The sequence below is a fragment of the Dioscorea cayenensis genome, chromosome 19 (assembly GCF_009730915.1).
Source record: "Dioscorea cayenensis subsp. rotundata cultivar TDr96_F1 chromosome 19, TDr96_F1_v2_PseudoChromosome.rev07_lg8_w22 25.fasta, whole genome shotgun sequence".
NCBI lineage: Eukaryota > Viridiplantae > Streptophyta > Magnoliopsida > Dioscoreales > Dioscoreaceae > Dioscorea > Dioscorea cayenensis.
The window spans coordinates 4,262,042-4,277,701 of record NC_052489.1 but is presented as its reverse complement, the minus strand read 5'-3'; the positions used below and the strand labels follow the sequence as shown (position 1 = coordinate 4,277,701).

The following is a 15,660-nucleotide window of genomic DNA, read 5'->3' as shown; positions in this document are numbered from 1 at the left end:
CCAAGCATTTTCTATATTTTGCTGATATTATTTTTTTTATTTGTAGTTTTTATTTTTTGTTTAAGTTTGCAATAAAATGTATGGCTTGTCAATGTTTTCCATGGGTTGGTTGGTTGTTTGTAATATTAGACACTCATATTTGAGCTTATTAAGTCATATTTGTATTTGGGCATACTTATTAGAACAGGGAAAACTTTGCTCAATTTTAAAGACTTCTTATGGGCTACTTGTACCCATAAGCTAAACAATAATATAATACGCCCCTTGCGTATCCAAAGTGCACGGGTTGTATAAGTAGTAAAGTGTACCCAATAGGATTGAGTAGTCGAATCTACAGGGACTAGTATAACTCTCGATACTAGCTCATTTCCTAATATCTAGCATACTCAAAGATTAGGTTTGAATTAGTTAAACTACTAAAGGAGAAAAATAATAGAGAAGGAAGAAGAGACAGGGTTTTAGGTTGAAGAGATAGTAATGGAAAATACAGTGCCCTGGATGTATCCCCTTGACAAATGCAATAACTAGGCAATGATTCAAGAGTTTCTTCTTAGACCGTGATGAACACCTATAGAGAGTTTGATAACGTACGTCCTCACCTAAGGCTTGGAGTGGACTCAACCCCTTCCTTCATATGTGCCCTAGCTAGACGATTAGAGATTACCCTCTAGACAGCAAATCAATTTAGGGTTAACTAGCAAATTAAAATGCAATGCCAACCAATGGGGAACTAGCAACAAAAACTCAACACTCATGTAGCTATCGACAATTCCCTCATCAGGCTAGCGACATACAAGCATCAAGGCAATCAACACATAGATAGATAAGCAATATGAACAAAAGGGAGACCAGAACGAAACTCAAGAATCAATATCACTAAAATCAAAGCATTAGAAGTCAAGGTTAATAATCTGGGCCATCGAAAGACGGTTAGCCCCTCATAGTCTTACAAACAATTATAGGAAAGCAATAAGAGAAATTGAAATTATCTATTAAACTTCCTTCTTGCTTCACAATTATGTTAGAGAAGGCTTGACAATGGTTGTCACAGACGATCCTCTTTTTCCATGTTTATCTCTACTCCAGATCCAGCCCTGAATGGTGCCGATGGTTGCCTAAGCCCCACATCCAAAAAGAGAGAAGAAGATCCTTTGAAATCTAACTTTAGGGCTTAGATAACCCTTTCCCGATGTAAGCACTCCCGTACGGATGACCGTCTTCATATCCGTGCTTGGCTCCAGATCCTGGGAATTAATTTCAACTCAATACTAGTAAATCGCGCAGGGGTAAGCACGCTAGTGCTTACTGCCCGTGCTCTAAGAGCACGCTGGTGCAAGGAGCACAGTAACCATGCTAATATTCTCAAGATATTTCCAGTAAAATGCACGGGGGATCAACATGATGGTGCTAGGGTAGCGGAACCGTACTTCATAGTTTTGTGTAGATTCCAGTAAAATGCACCAGGGCTTAGCACACCCGTGCTTATGACTGTACTTCCAAGCACGAGTGTGCTTTGGACCTTGCTTGCCTTGAAACTTGTATTCCAATGCTATTTTGCATCAGAATTATTCTCTTTTTTGTTCCTTTTGATCCGAATACCAATTATCTACAACATTTAGCAAACATACCTCAAGTAGCATCGGTTTATCATAAAACGTGCTAAAAGGACAAGTAAAACACACAAAAAGGATAAATAAAATATCTATAAAAAATGCACTCATCAAATACCCCCACACTTAAACCTTTGCTTGTCCTCAAGAAAAACGCTCGACTCACAAGAAAAAGAAGATGAGTGTATGATCTTGAATCTTATAAAAGGTAGGGAATTCAAAGAAAAAAAAGGGACCTTAGAAGCTAGTGTGTGAACAGTATAACTCTAATACAAGCCAAATGAGTGTACAAAATGGTATGAAATACATGAATGAAGTACACTCATCAAGGAACCAGGGAGTTTTATTATCCCTTATAATATTGGTGAATTGGTGAATGGGAAAGCCCTAGCAAACCTAGGAGTTAGTATTAATTTTATGTCATTTACGAAGTTTAGGAAATTAGGGCTTTGTGACCTTAAGCCTACTAGGATGACACTTCAATTAGCTGACTGATCCATTAAGAATTCAAGAGGTTGATCGCCACCCCATCCACTTAGGGCACATGCTGGTCTACTTCCTTGCATACTAGGGCCAACATGTGCGCCTTAGCGCTATTTTCGACGGGTCATACGTCACACGGCTCATGCGAGGGATGGGACTCGTGGAGCGACTGGAGGGTCTCCAGACTGTTAGCACCCAATTCCTCTAAGGCACTAGATCCTCCGCTCCATGGGGATAATCATCAGGAAAGGGTCCTCGTACGTCCTTGCCCCCAGTCCTATAGAACAACCACCAATAAGGAGTGAGGACCTGGGTAAGCATTCAAATGACAAGTCTGATAGTGATTCATCGCTCACTTCAGCCATTGTGACCCCGACAACCATATCAGCTCTTCCTAGACACGAATTGGATATCCAGGAGCTGTACACCGAGGTTCAACAACTTAGGGAGGGCTAGCCAATTTATGTCTACACCTCCTCCGGCTCCACATCCACCGACAGATTCGGTGCTATTTGACACCGCCAAGCACTAATTTTATTTCTTTCAAGATATCGGGTGATGACATAGGGTGATATGAGGGCTTATGCTAGGCCATGTATTCCTATGCGAATTTGCCACCCTTGAGAGCCCTAGGAATACACGGCCTTGTCCCTCAAATATATGGCGTTGTGTGAATTTCACATGCCCCCTTGTGGCAAGCACACAATGGTTACATAGGGTTGTGTTGTTGCTCTGAAATGTAGCCTAAATTTTCCTTAGAGTCACATTACCTATACACAGGTCATGTGGCCCTCGCATAATTCTCTGGTTTCTCTGAAATCAGAGGAACTTGGACACTTTTAAGCACCTAGATTACACTGAGCTGTGTGAGACTTCATGTATTTCTCTGAAACTCTAGCTTCTAATTAGTTTTCACCATGATTTGCTCTCTTTTTATTCTCATAGTATTCCACTACATCAAGCAGTTTTAACTTGATTTTATATGTAATGTAACGCTTCTTTTTTGGTTGTCATGCGCTATGTACGTATATAAATTTTTGGGAAAATCTTGGACACGGCTTGGACCATCTAGCGTCTCTTTGATTTAAAGCAAACAAACAAACAAAAATATTCAATAAAAATAAAACTTATAGGACAAAAAGACATTGTGAGGGCATCACAGGCACCATAGTAAATATTTAGCGCTTCATTGGTCCAAAGTGAACAGACAAATAAAATAAATAAAACTAAAAAATCTTTTGTCGTAAGATTAAACAAAATATGGCACTTAATATAACACATGTCAAACGATGAAGCTAATTTTTCACCACTAAAAACCAAAGGAATAGTCATGATGTACGTATTTAAAAATTGGATTAACAACCATGTCAATAAAAAAGGACAGCAATCAAGTGCACGGTGAGAATTGATTAAAATTTGAAATCTAAAAATAATATATATATATAATGAACTAAAACATATAATCAATTATAAAAATGAAATATTCGTTGATATTATTTATAAAAAAAAGCCACATAATCTTTTTTTACTGTTCAGAATGGAAAGAAATACAAGTGTAAATCCAAACAACATTAAATGATTGCATTTGGACAAGGCCAATCATTATGTGTTAGCATTTTAATACTTATCCACAACAATAGCTGGAAAATATATTTCATTAAGTTTTTAAAGCAAACAAAAAAAAATAAAAACAAATTATAATAAAAAAAATATAAGAGCATCTTCGGTCTCTAGTTGGAGGTATAAGATAATATGATAAAAGGTAGCCTCTCATTTTTTGGTACATTGGCAATAATTTTTTTGTGTAAAATAGTTGTTTTAAAAACCATCTCAGATCAAACTCTAAAGTTCACATAAAACAAGATCACATATGTATTGATCAGATATTAACATCATGTCTACATATATCTGTCACTTCTCTTAGATGAAAAACATTTGTCACAAATTTATTAAAAAAATAATAAAGGCTGCCGAGCCATGATAAAGTAGACAAAATTGGAACATTGCTGTAAAAAATTTGCAAAGTTAAATATAATCTACACCAAAGGCATTTTACAAGAAATTAATAATTCAATTTTAGATAATGATGGTAAAAATTAATTATTTTATTAATTAGGATTGTACAAAACCACGTGAACTTTATATGGAAAATATTAAACTTAATTCCTAATAAATAAAACAAGGAAGAGCTGATCACATTACAGTGGAAATACTTATTAAGTTTAAACTAGATCATTTCCCGGTTTTGCCATAATAAACAATGATGATCTTTTATGGAAAGCAAGTCCAAATGTTTTTGGATTGTCGATATCTTTATAACACATCCAAAAAGATAATTCTAACCAGTAGACATAGCCTTTAAGTCAGACCACGTTAAATCTCTGTGTTGATTTCAGCTATATATGTATATTTTACCTTATGAAGCACATTAACCCTATTTGCTGCACGGAACTGCAACTGGGATGATTGAAGAAATTTTTATATATAGAACAAGAAAAGTATATTAAGAGAATAAAAGAAAATTTGCAAAATTTACAGGAAGCCTATAACGAAGGGAAACTTCCAACAGTATGAGGCCCTGATTATTCCAACCTCAAAGTAGTCCTTAGTATATATAAATATATAAAATTCATTTTAATCATGAATTAAGTCTTCTAAAAAACAAATAAAAGAAAAAAACAAAACATAACAAGTCATACATGCATGTTCTGCCTTGGTTGGAGAAATTAGATAAAATGAAATGTGGCATAGGAACTAGTAGAAGATTAGAAGGAAACATAAATGTAATTGGAACAAAGAATTCGCATCACAGATTCATAGGCGATTCATAGGCAATCCATCTGTCACATGGGAATTCATCAAAAGGGGGACAAAAAAGTAAACATTCGACATTCAGAACAAACTGCCTAAAAGATGAAAGAGAAAAAAGACAATAGCCAAAATTCAATTTTAAATAACACCTACATTGAATGTTAGGGCGTGTTTGGATGGCTACCATGATTCTTCTCTAGGGGAATCTTTACTTGTCCATGTACAAACATGGTTATGCACATAAGAGTAATGATTACCCTCCACCATTACTCCTTGGGGGCTAATCACCATTCCTCTTATTTTGGCAGGAATGAAGGAGGATGGAGGGGATTCAACAAAGGCACTAAGATAAGAATTTTTAATAAATAAATATGTTAGTGAGTGAGTTAATGAAGTTTCCTGTTTGCCCTAAAAACATTGTACCCAAGGGTTATAATAAAATTAGTCATTTTATTAGGGGTATCCGGGAAAAATTAATACACTTATTTTTATATTGAAAATATTGAACTTAGTACATAGCGTATAAAGTTAAATTTATTTTTATTTGTAGTGTATGACAAAAAGGACTTGCGTGCATTACATCATAAATACATGCTCAAGTTTAAACTAGAAAACTTACTGGTTTTGCCTCAAGACATACTGGTGATTTTTTATGAAGAACAACTCCAAATATTTCAGTCATATCGATATCTTCATAACACATCCTAAAAGGTAGTCCCCAATTAAAATGATATAAGATATTAGCCAATGCAATTTCTACAGTAACTATTCCCAATTGCATTCCTGGACACATCCTCCGAATGGCACCAAAAGGGATGAATTCAAAATGTTGGCCTTTGTAATTGATAGTACTTCCTTCAAATCTTCCTGGCATAAAAACTTCAGGATTTTCCCATAATTTTGGATCCCTTGCAATTGCCCATGCATTTACTAAAAACCTTGTGTTTTTGGAGATATCATATCCAAACACTTTGCAATCTTTACTGCTTTCTCGAGGGAGCAAAAAAGGAACAATACAATGCAAGCGCAAAGTTTCACATATCACTAATTTGAGATATTGGAGTTGTTGAAGATCATTTTCTTCCACGTTTCCTTTATTTCCTATGATACCTAGAACTTTATCTTGAACTTTTTTCATTGTTGATGGGCATCTCATAAGTTCCGTCATTGCCCGTTCTAGGGTTGCAGCAGATGTGTCTGTTCCATCAAGAAATATGTTCCGCAAAGCAAGGACTAAATATATTAGCTATAATTTTTTTCCAAAATTTTTAACTATGCTAAATTAAGGCTAATTCAATTTAGTTAATTCGGTAAAAATAAGCATTTTATAAGATGAGGGTTTCATATCATATAAAAATTAAAAACAACTCTAAAATTTGGGAAGAAGTTTACATGCCTAATGAAGAGAATTCTTTTAAAATAATCCCTAGTGAGAGAGAAATCAAGCTGGGTAAAATGATTGAAAATTCTATTGCCAGAATTTTATCACATGTCTTCTACAATTCTTTTTATTTATTTGTTCTCTTTTAACTTTTTAAAATGTAAGCAACCATCAGTTTCCACATCCAGCAGACTATGGAGTTGCTTTTGTATTTGTACATGTTTTGTCTCTATTTTTGTATGTATACTTGTTTTTATTTTTAACAAATTCATGATTTATTCACTTTACCAAAAAATATATATATTATATAGCAACTATGAGTAAAAAATCTATGTTCTCCATATAAATATTTTGAGAAAAATAATCTTGAATTAATGATGACATGTGACTGACCATGAGAATTGCTTTGATATGATCCCTGGTCAAAGAGAAGCCAAGATTAGCAGAATCCTTCTGTGACTTAAGAAGCACATCAAGGAAGTCTTCTTCTTTGTCAAGCGACAAACCCGGTTCGTTAGACCCGGTGCGCCGCCAAACGGCAATACACCTACAAGGCCGAGACCCAGGTGACACGAACAGCTTTTCTGTGTAGCCCTTGAGAAATTATTAATTTATTTCATGATTATAGAGTATGATTTAGATTTAGACTTATATACAAAAGTTGTAGATAACGATTTTATCTTTGTCCCTGCCAAAATTTAGAATTTTTACCGCTGTAAATTTTGAGATATGATCAGATTTCTATTGGTGTGCTAAAGGGCATTTCTGCAGAAAACATGAAGATTGATTTGAGAATTTGATGATCTTAGAGGTTGAATCAGGACTCATGTTTAATAAGAAAGTTGTTCCACTTTGAGTTAGTTATATGATCTAAAATTTTAATCTTATTTAAATTTATATGTTGTGAGATATTTTTATTGGAAAAGGCATGTCTGAAATTTTTAGTTTGCATAATTATGATTTTTTTAAAAAGTGATCACCTGAATTTTGCCGTTCTCAAATCTTTGTGAGATTTGGTTATGTTATAGATGTAGATGTCTATTTTTTTCAGTAGTTTAAAATTTCTGATTTGGGTTGGAATTCGCAGAGCTATGCTGATTTCAATCTTAGGGGGAATTAGTTATTTGTTTCGACTTTTATAGCTTCAAATGTTTATGAATTTTAGGATTAATTTTGTCTGTAATTTTGATTGGTTATTTCCCAAATATAGGACTTTCCGAGAAAACTCAATTGGTGTGAATTCGAAATCTGGTTGGTAGACAGGTAAGTACCCCACATATAAATCCTATTATATGTATATACTTGATAATTCTAATTTTCTGAATTCCTGAAATTTTTTAGAAAAATTCTTATTATTTTGATTTATATTTTGACTTATTATTTATTTACTATTTGCAATTTGTATGTAAGTATTTAGTTTTGAAAATAAATTGAAATTATTTTTATCTGAAAACGGGATCATCAAATTTTTGTATTCTGTTCTGATAAATGTTTGGACATTACATATTTTGACATAGTAACTTGTAGTCCCCAACTAACTTTGCAATAGCCCTGTCATTAGGGGTTAAACATTGACCGTGTCGACATGTATCTATGAAATATAAACTATAGTTTTCCACTGTTCCGTCGGTGAAGAATAACGGCTTCTGATAATTTTGGGTCGAGTCACCGAGGGTAAACATATGACCTCTGACATTCTGTCTCGGGTAACCGAGGGTAAACATATGACCTCTGATATTTTGTTTTGGCAATAGTTATTTGGGGAACATATATGCTTGACTTTTTGATTAGTTATGTTTTATTGGGAAAAAAAAACTTGACTTCTGAATTTGATTATGATAAACTTGTATTTTATTATATTTTTGTTTGACTTTTGAAATTTTGAAACTTTTATGATCCCGATATGTTTAGTTGGTGCTTATGGGGCTGCCAAGCTCATAATCTATTATTTAGTTTTTTTCAGATCAGAAGTTTAATAGCTCATCGCTTTGAGAATCGAGTTTTGAGGCCTTGCACGCCTACTGGGTCTCGGCCGTGTAGGTGTACGCTGATTGTTGGCGCATTGGATTTGGCGAGCCGGATTCGGGGCGTGACATTCTTCTTGATCACCATGTCCTTGATCATTCATCAATCTCAAACAATGCTCTTCGATCTCTCTCTCAAAAAATTCATCCATTTTCTTAAAGTTCCTCTCAAGCTTTCCTTGGAAACTAGTGAGCCAACCCAAAGAAGGAAAGAAATTTCCAATAGAGGACCCTCCCATCTGTTGGAATGATTGAAGCCTGAAAGATGATGAAGCTGTTGAATATCAAGTATTGGAGTTCAAGATTTTTTGGTTTGCTGAATATCATAAGCAGGAAATGTTGTTGATGTTCTTGGGTTAATGTTTCTTTAATGTTTGATTAGTTAAGATGGTTGTAATTTAGAGGGAGTTTTTTTAAAATTACAAATGGATGGCTGAGATTGTATCATCTCAAGTTGTAGTTAAGTTCTAGGCAGTCTAAGTCGGTTGTATTGAGTCAGCTTGAATAGGTGTGGTCATATATATATATATATATATATGAATGGTTATGTAATCTAGTGCTGGCTAGTGACTTTGAGAAAAGGGTGTGGGTGTGAATTCAGCAGGGGATAGTTTTTTTCTATTTCTCTTGAAAGTTCTTGATGTTTCTTTAATCCATGTTCATCTTCTTCATCCCGCTTCTTGAGATCAAGATCAACAGGTGGTATCAGAGCTGTGGTTCTAGAAGTGTCCATGGTTGCTATGGCTACTACCTCAATTTCAGATCTTTCAAGTCCTTTTTTACCAATGTTCAAAGGTGAACATTATGATAGATGGGCTGTAAAAATGAAAACCCTATTTAGATCTCAAAATCTTTGCAAACTAGTTGAAGAGGGATTGATAACTTAGGGAACTGAAGCTCAAAAACTAGAGAGTCAACAAGCTGATGCTAAGGCTTTGCATTTAATTCAGCAGGCATTGGATGAAGCAATCTTTGACAGGATTACAAACCTCTCTACAGCCAAGGAAGCATGGGAATACATACAAAAGGAATATAGTGGTTCGTCTAAAGTTATTTCAGTTCGGAGACAGGCTCTAAGACAGAGGTTTGAGGTGTTGCAAATGGAAGAGTCAGAAAATGTTCAGCAATACATAACAAGAGTGGTAAGCATAGTGAATCAAATAAAAGGTTTGGGCTATACACTATCTGATGAGGAAGTTGTATCCAAAGTTCTAAGAAGTTTAACTCCAAAATATGATTTCGTAGTCACTGTAATTGAGGAAGCAAGGGACATTGAAAAACTCACTTTGGATGAACTAAGTGGGTCCTTGCAAGCATATGAGCCTAGAGTATTGAGATACAGTGAGAGGCCTGAAGAAAAGACTTTGTTTGCTAGAGGAAACTCAAGAGATACTGAAGAGTGGGAAGCATCATATGGCAGAGGTAGAGGAGGACCTATGAGAGGAAGATGGAGAAGTAATAGTAGAGGCAGAGGCAGAGGCATGTTTGTTGGTGGCAAGACTTTCAGAGCAGATCAAGGCAGTCAATTCTCTGATCAGAGATCAATAAGAGAAAATTTGAGAAATGTGCAATGTTATCACTGTAAGAAGTTTGGTCATGTTCAATCTAATTGCTGGTTCAAAGATAGAAATATAGAGGAAGGTTCTAGCTCTACTTCAAACAAGAACACAGGAGAAGAGTTGGGTAGTTTATTTATGGTCCACACTGCAAAAGACACATCTGAATGTAGTATTTGGCTCCTAGATAGTGGTTGCTCAAGCCATATAACAGAAAGAAAAGAATTATTTTACAATTTAGATGAGTCTCAGAAGCATGTCGTGAGATTGGGAGATAACAAAGAAATGAAGGTTGCAGGACGTGGCACAGTTGCAATAACTACTCAAGAAGGAGAAACAAAGTTGATTCATAATGTGCAATATGTTGCCAACTTAGCACATAATTTGCAAAGTGTGGGTCAATTGGTAACCAATGGATATCATTTAGTGTTTGAGAGTGGAAGGTGCAAAATAATGGATGCCAAAAATGGAACTCAACTAATGGTGGTGAAGCAAAGCAGAAATAATTTATTTCCTGTTGAGTTTTCACGTTTTGAGCAAACTAATACAGTGATATCAAGTGAAGAAGAGTCAATAATTTGGCACAACAGATATGGACATCTCAATTTTCAAGGGCTTCAAGTTTTGAATCAAAAACAAATGGTGGTTGGCCTACCTAAGATAAAGCAGTTCAACAGTTGTGAAGGTTGCATCTATGGCAAGTTGTCTAGACAGTCATTTCCATCTAGGAGGTCATGGAGAGCCAAAGAAAAACTACAGTTGGTTCACTCAGATATATGTGGACCAATGCAAGTGGATTCTCTTGGAGGAAACAGGTATTTCTTACTGTTTATTGATGATTACAGTAGAATGTGCTGGGTTTACTTTATTAAAAACAAGTTTGAAGTGTTCACTTGTTTTCAAAAATTTCTGTGTTTTGTTGAAAGACAATCCAATTGTAAATTAAAGACACTAAGAACAGATAGAGGTGGTGAATTCATGTCTAATCAATTTCAAGTTTTTTGTGAAAAGCTTGGAATTAAACATGAGCTGACTGCACCTTATTCCCCTCAACAAAATGGTGTTGCTGAGAGGAAAAATAGGACACTTGTGGAAAAATCTAGGAGCATGCTTAACAGTAAACATTTGCCACTTAATTTCTGGGCTGAAGCTGTAGTTACTGCTGTTTATTTGTCAAATTTATCACCAACTAGAGCTGTTGTGGATAGAACTCCTTATGAAGTGTGGTTTGAAACTAAACCAAAAGTGTCTCAGTTAAGAATGTTTGGATGTATCGCATATGCAAAAATTCCTGCACACAATTTGCAAAAATTAGATGTTAGAGCTCATAAATATCTCTTCATTGGCTACTGCCTTGAATATAAGGCCTATAGGCTGTTTGATCCTCTCACTAGCAAAGTTATTATCAGCAGGGATGTCATTTTTGATGAACAGAAATGCTGGGAATGGAAGCCTAATAATTCAGCAGCGCAAAAATTATTTTTGCCAGACATTCAGTCCGATAATACAAACCCAAACAATGGTGATACTCCAATGGGTGACATTACAAGGGAAACTGGTTCCATAGATGGCGACAATTTTGATGTTCAAAACTCACAAGATATGAGTCAAATTGGAGACTTAACTCCTACAAGGGTCAGAACACTCAGAGAGATTTATGAAAGCTGTTCATTTGCCTTAACAATGTCTGATCCAGTGAGCTTTGAAGAAGCACAAAAAATCCCTGAGTGGAGAAATGCAATGCAAACTGAAATATCTGCAATTGAGAAGAAGAATACTTGGGAGTTGACCAATCTACCACTAGGAAAAAAGGCAATTGGAGTGAAATGGATCTTCAAGACAAAGTACAATGCTAATGGTGAAATTGATAAGCACAAAGCAAGACTTGTGGCAAAGGGATACACTAAAGAATATGGTGTAGATTATGAAGAGATATTCTCTCCTGTAGCAAGAATGGATACCATTAGAATTCTTCTATCCTTGGCAGCTCATAAAGACTGGCTAGTGTATCAGTTGGATGTTAAATCAGCATTCTTGAATGGGGAGATTAATGAAGAAATTTATGTTGAACAACCCAAAGGCTTTGAAGTTAAAGGAAAGGAAGATATGGTATACAAACTGCACAAGGCATTATATGGTTTAAAACATGTGCCTAGAGCCTTGTATAGTAAACTGGATACATATCTTCAGAGACAAGGATTTCAAAGAAGTCCTGATGAGCACACTCTATATACAAAAATTGGAGATCAAGGAGAAATTCTATTGGTGTGCGTATATGTTGATGATTTAATATGTATGGGCTCATCGTCATCATTGGTGGAAATTTTCAGATCAGATATGAAAAAAGCATTTGAAATGAATGATTTGGGAGTCATGTCATATTTTTTAGGCTTGGAAATTAAACAAGATGTTCTTGGCATTCATGTATCTCAGAAAAAATATGTGGAGAATTTGTTGAAGAGCTATCACATGTTCAATTGTAAAGCTGTACCTACACCATTGAGTCCAAGCCTCAAACTACAAGTATATGATGATGAAGAAGAAATAGATGCAACAGCATATCGACAACTAATTGGAAAACTGATTTACATCACGCATACAAGGCCTGATGTAGCATTCTCTGTAAGTTTCTTGTCTAGATTCATGCACAAGCCAACAAAACAACATCTTGGAGCAGCCAAACACATCCTCAGGTATTTGGCTGGATCAAAAGATTCTGGTATTTTCTATAGAAGAAAGAGTAATTGCATTCTACAGGGATGGTCAGATAGTGATTGGGGAGGTAGTATTACTGACAGAAAAAGCACTACTGGAATGGCTTTCAATATTGGTTCTGGTGTGGTTTCATGGATGTCAAAGAAACAAGAAGTTGTTGCTCTTTCATCAACTGAAGCAGAATATATCTCATTGTGTTCTGTTTGCTGTCAGGGAATATGGATCAAGAGGATCTTGGCCGATTATGGTATCCATCTTGAAGATCCAGTTACAATTCAATGTGATAATAAGTCTTGCTTGGCAATTGCAAGAAATCCTGTTCTTCACAACATGACTAAACACATTGATGTGAAATTCCACTTCATTAGAGATTTGGTGAATGAAGGAATTGTTCATCTAGAACATTGCAACACTCAAGAACAAATTGCAGACATATTTACAAAATATTTGGATACAAGGAAGCACAACAAATTCAAATCTTTACTCGGTGTGTGCAGTCTTCAATCAAAGGGAGAATATGTTGGAATGATTGAAGCCTGAAAGATGATGAAGCTGTTGAATATCAAGTATTGGAGTTCAAGCTTTTCAGATTTGCTGAATATCATAAGCAGGAAATGTTGTTGATGTTCTTGGGTTAATGTTTCTTTAATGTTTGATTAGTTAAGATGGTTGTAATTTAGAGGGAGTTTTTTAAAATTACAAATGGATGGCTGAGATTGTATCATCTCAAGTTGTAGTTATGTTCTAGGCAGTCTAAGTCGGTTGTATTGAGTCAGCTTGAATAGGTGTGGTCATATATATATATATACATATATGAATGGTTATGTAATCTAGTGCTGGCTGGTGACTTTGAGAAAAGGGTGTGGGTGTGAATTCAGCAAGTGATAGTTTTTTTCTATTTCTCTTGAAAGTTCTTGATGTTTCTTTAATCCCTGTTCATCTTCTTCATCCCGCTTCTTGAGATCAAGATCAACACCATCAACTCGATCACCTCTATAACAAGATCATGGTGTTTACTGCTGTCGCACTCTCCATCATCAGAGAACCTTTTTCCAAACACTTCTCTCTCTACATGTTATGTTGTTCGCCATAGAAAGAAACATCTCACTGCCAACGACCTTTGGGTCTATTGGTACACGGGTCGCCGATAGATATCTCACCGAGTGGTGAGAGTTCAATTTTCGGCTGAGGGCACATTTCTGGGAGTTGTGAATAGTGGTTGTGTATGGATGGTTCCAGCGCCCACGTGAGCGTGGCCTCATCCCCATTTATTCCACCGAGGCTTGTGCACGTCCCTGGGTCTTTAGTAGGTTCGCCCCGCTCCTCTTTCCCAAAAAAAAAAAAAAACATCTCACTTAGATTTACTGGCGCTTGAGTGCAAGAACGTATTATGCTTTGGTTCAAGACATGGACTTCATCTTCTCTCACATTCCTAAAAGATTGCACTTTCTTCGTGCTAAAGATTTCTAAAATTCCAAGCCTTCTCATTTGCCTCCAATATAATGCTCGCCATACTTTGAAATGGCGATGTCTGATCCATTGTAAGAGAATTTCTTGAAGACAGGTGTGGAAGGTCTGTTACAAAACTCAAGATCATGAGTTTTCATGATTTCAGAAGCAACCTCAGGGGATGATACAACGATCGTAGGGATTTGGCCTAGCTGGAGGTGCATGAGTGGGCCGTATTTCTCTGCAAGGCAGCGGAGAGATCGGTGAGGTAGCTCACCGAGATGGTGAAGGTTTCCAATCACCGGAATCCTCCAAGGACCTGGAGGGAGCTTACTCCTTGATCTCAACCCGGAGTTGAAGACCATAACCAGAAGAAGAGTTATTATTGCGAATAGTAGCATGATGGCAATGGATTGATAGTCTAACATATCATCCATGATCTCTTTGAAGTGTTAAGAGAGAGTATCTTGTGTGCAAAGTGTGCAAGTACCGGAGAAGAGTTTTTTATTTCCCTCACTTGGCGTAAGTATGCAAGTGGATAACAATTTGTTTTTTATTTTTTATTTATTTATTTTTTTTCATAAAGTGGATAACAATTTGTTCTTCTTCATTTTTTTTAATTCTCTCCTTTTTTTTTATAAGAATAATCATGATCTAAATTAATGTTCATGATACGTGACTTCTGTACAATGTATTTGTCACCTTGTTTGTCAAAATTTTATGCTGGCAGAAAGTTGGTAGAATTATTTGCTCTAACATAATTAAGCACAATGCATTGGTTTACGTTTATCTTTTCTTTTTTCTGACATGTCCTTCTCATTTGTCTTTCTTATTTTAATGAATTAATTAGTCTACACTAGTGGAAAAAACAGTGTATACATCAAATAAACGTTTTTGTCATATTATGGATTTTCTTTATTCTCGATCACGGGGACCATTATTTAATGGTTGAAACATAGGTTTGGAGATGTTCATTCTTGTTGCCATCTATAGCGTATAAGAGACATTTTCGTACTGCTTATATTATGAGAATATTTTTTATTATTATTATTTTATTTAAAATGATATTTTTTTTGTGTTTATCTGAAATTCTCCATCCTTTGTTATATCGGAACGTAACTCTTCCTCTTCTTTAAAATGTTTTTATCACATTGATTGTCAAAATCTTATGCTGATGGAATTTAAGAAGAAATTATTGGTGCTGCGTCTAATTGATCTATATCTTTGTTTGAGATAGTGATGGTTTCTTCTCATTAGACTTTGCTTGCGTTGTTGTATCATGTAGATTGTTTTTGAATACGTAGTTCAAGATTAGGCTCCCCGTACTTTATTTTAATTTGGCTTGTTCTAATTATTATGTAAGTAAGACTGAATAGAAATGAGCTAAGGTTTTAGCTAGATTCAATCGATATATGAGTCGAGCTCAAATGGATGTAGGCGCATTTTAATTTGGCTTGATATGACCACATATTAAATCTAACTTTTTAATTTCATAATTAAATATGTGCTATGCTTGTTTTATTGTATTAATTTGTAATTTCACTGTATAAGGTTTGTTTCTATTTATATCATATAGTTAAATTATGATAAAATAAATGAAGTAATTATATAAAAGTTTAAAGACTATTATC

General features: G+C 35.3%; 1 protein-coding gene across 1 annotated transcript; it reads right to left on the bottom strand.

The window, feature by feature from the left end:
• Window positions 1-5,505: 5,505 nt before the first annotated feature.
• On the bottom strand, window positions 5,506-14,466 carry LOC120283976 (cytochrome P450 71AP13-like). Its single transcript, XM_039290802.1, is given in 5 exon segments — window positions 5,506-6,150; window positions 6,679-6,832; window positions 12,662-12,786; window positions 13,946-14,080; window positions 14,083-14,466. Coding segments are annotated over 5 exon segments (1,443 nt in total).
• Between the last annotated feature and the right edge of the window lie 1,194 nt (window positions 14,467-15,660).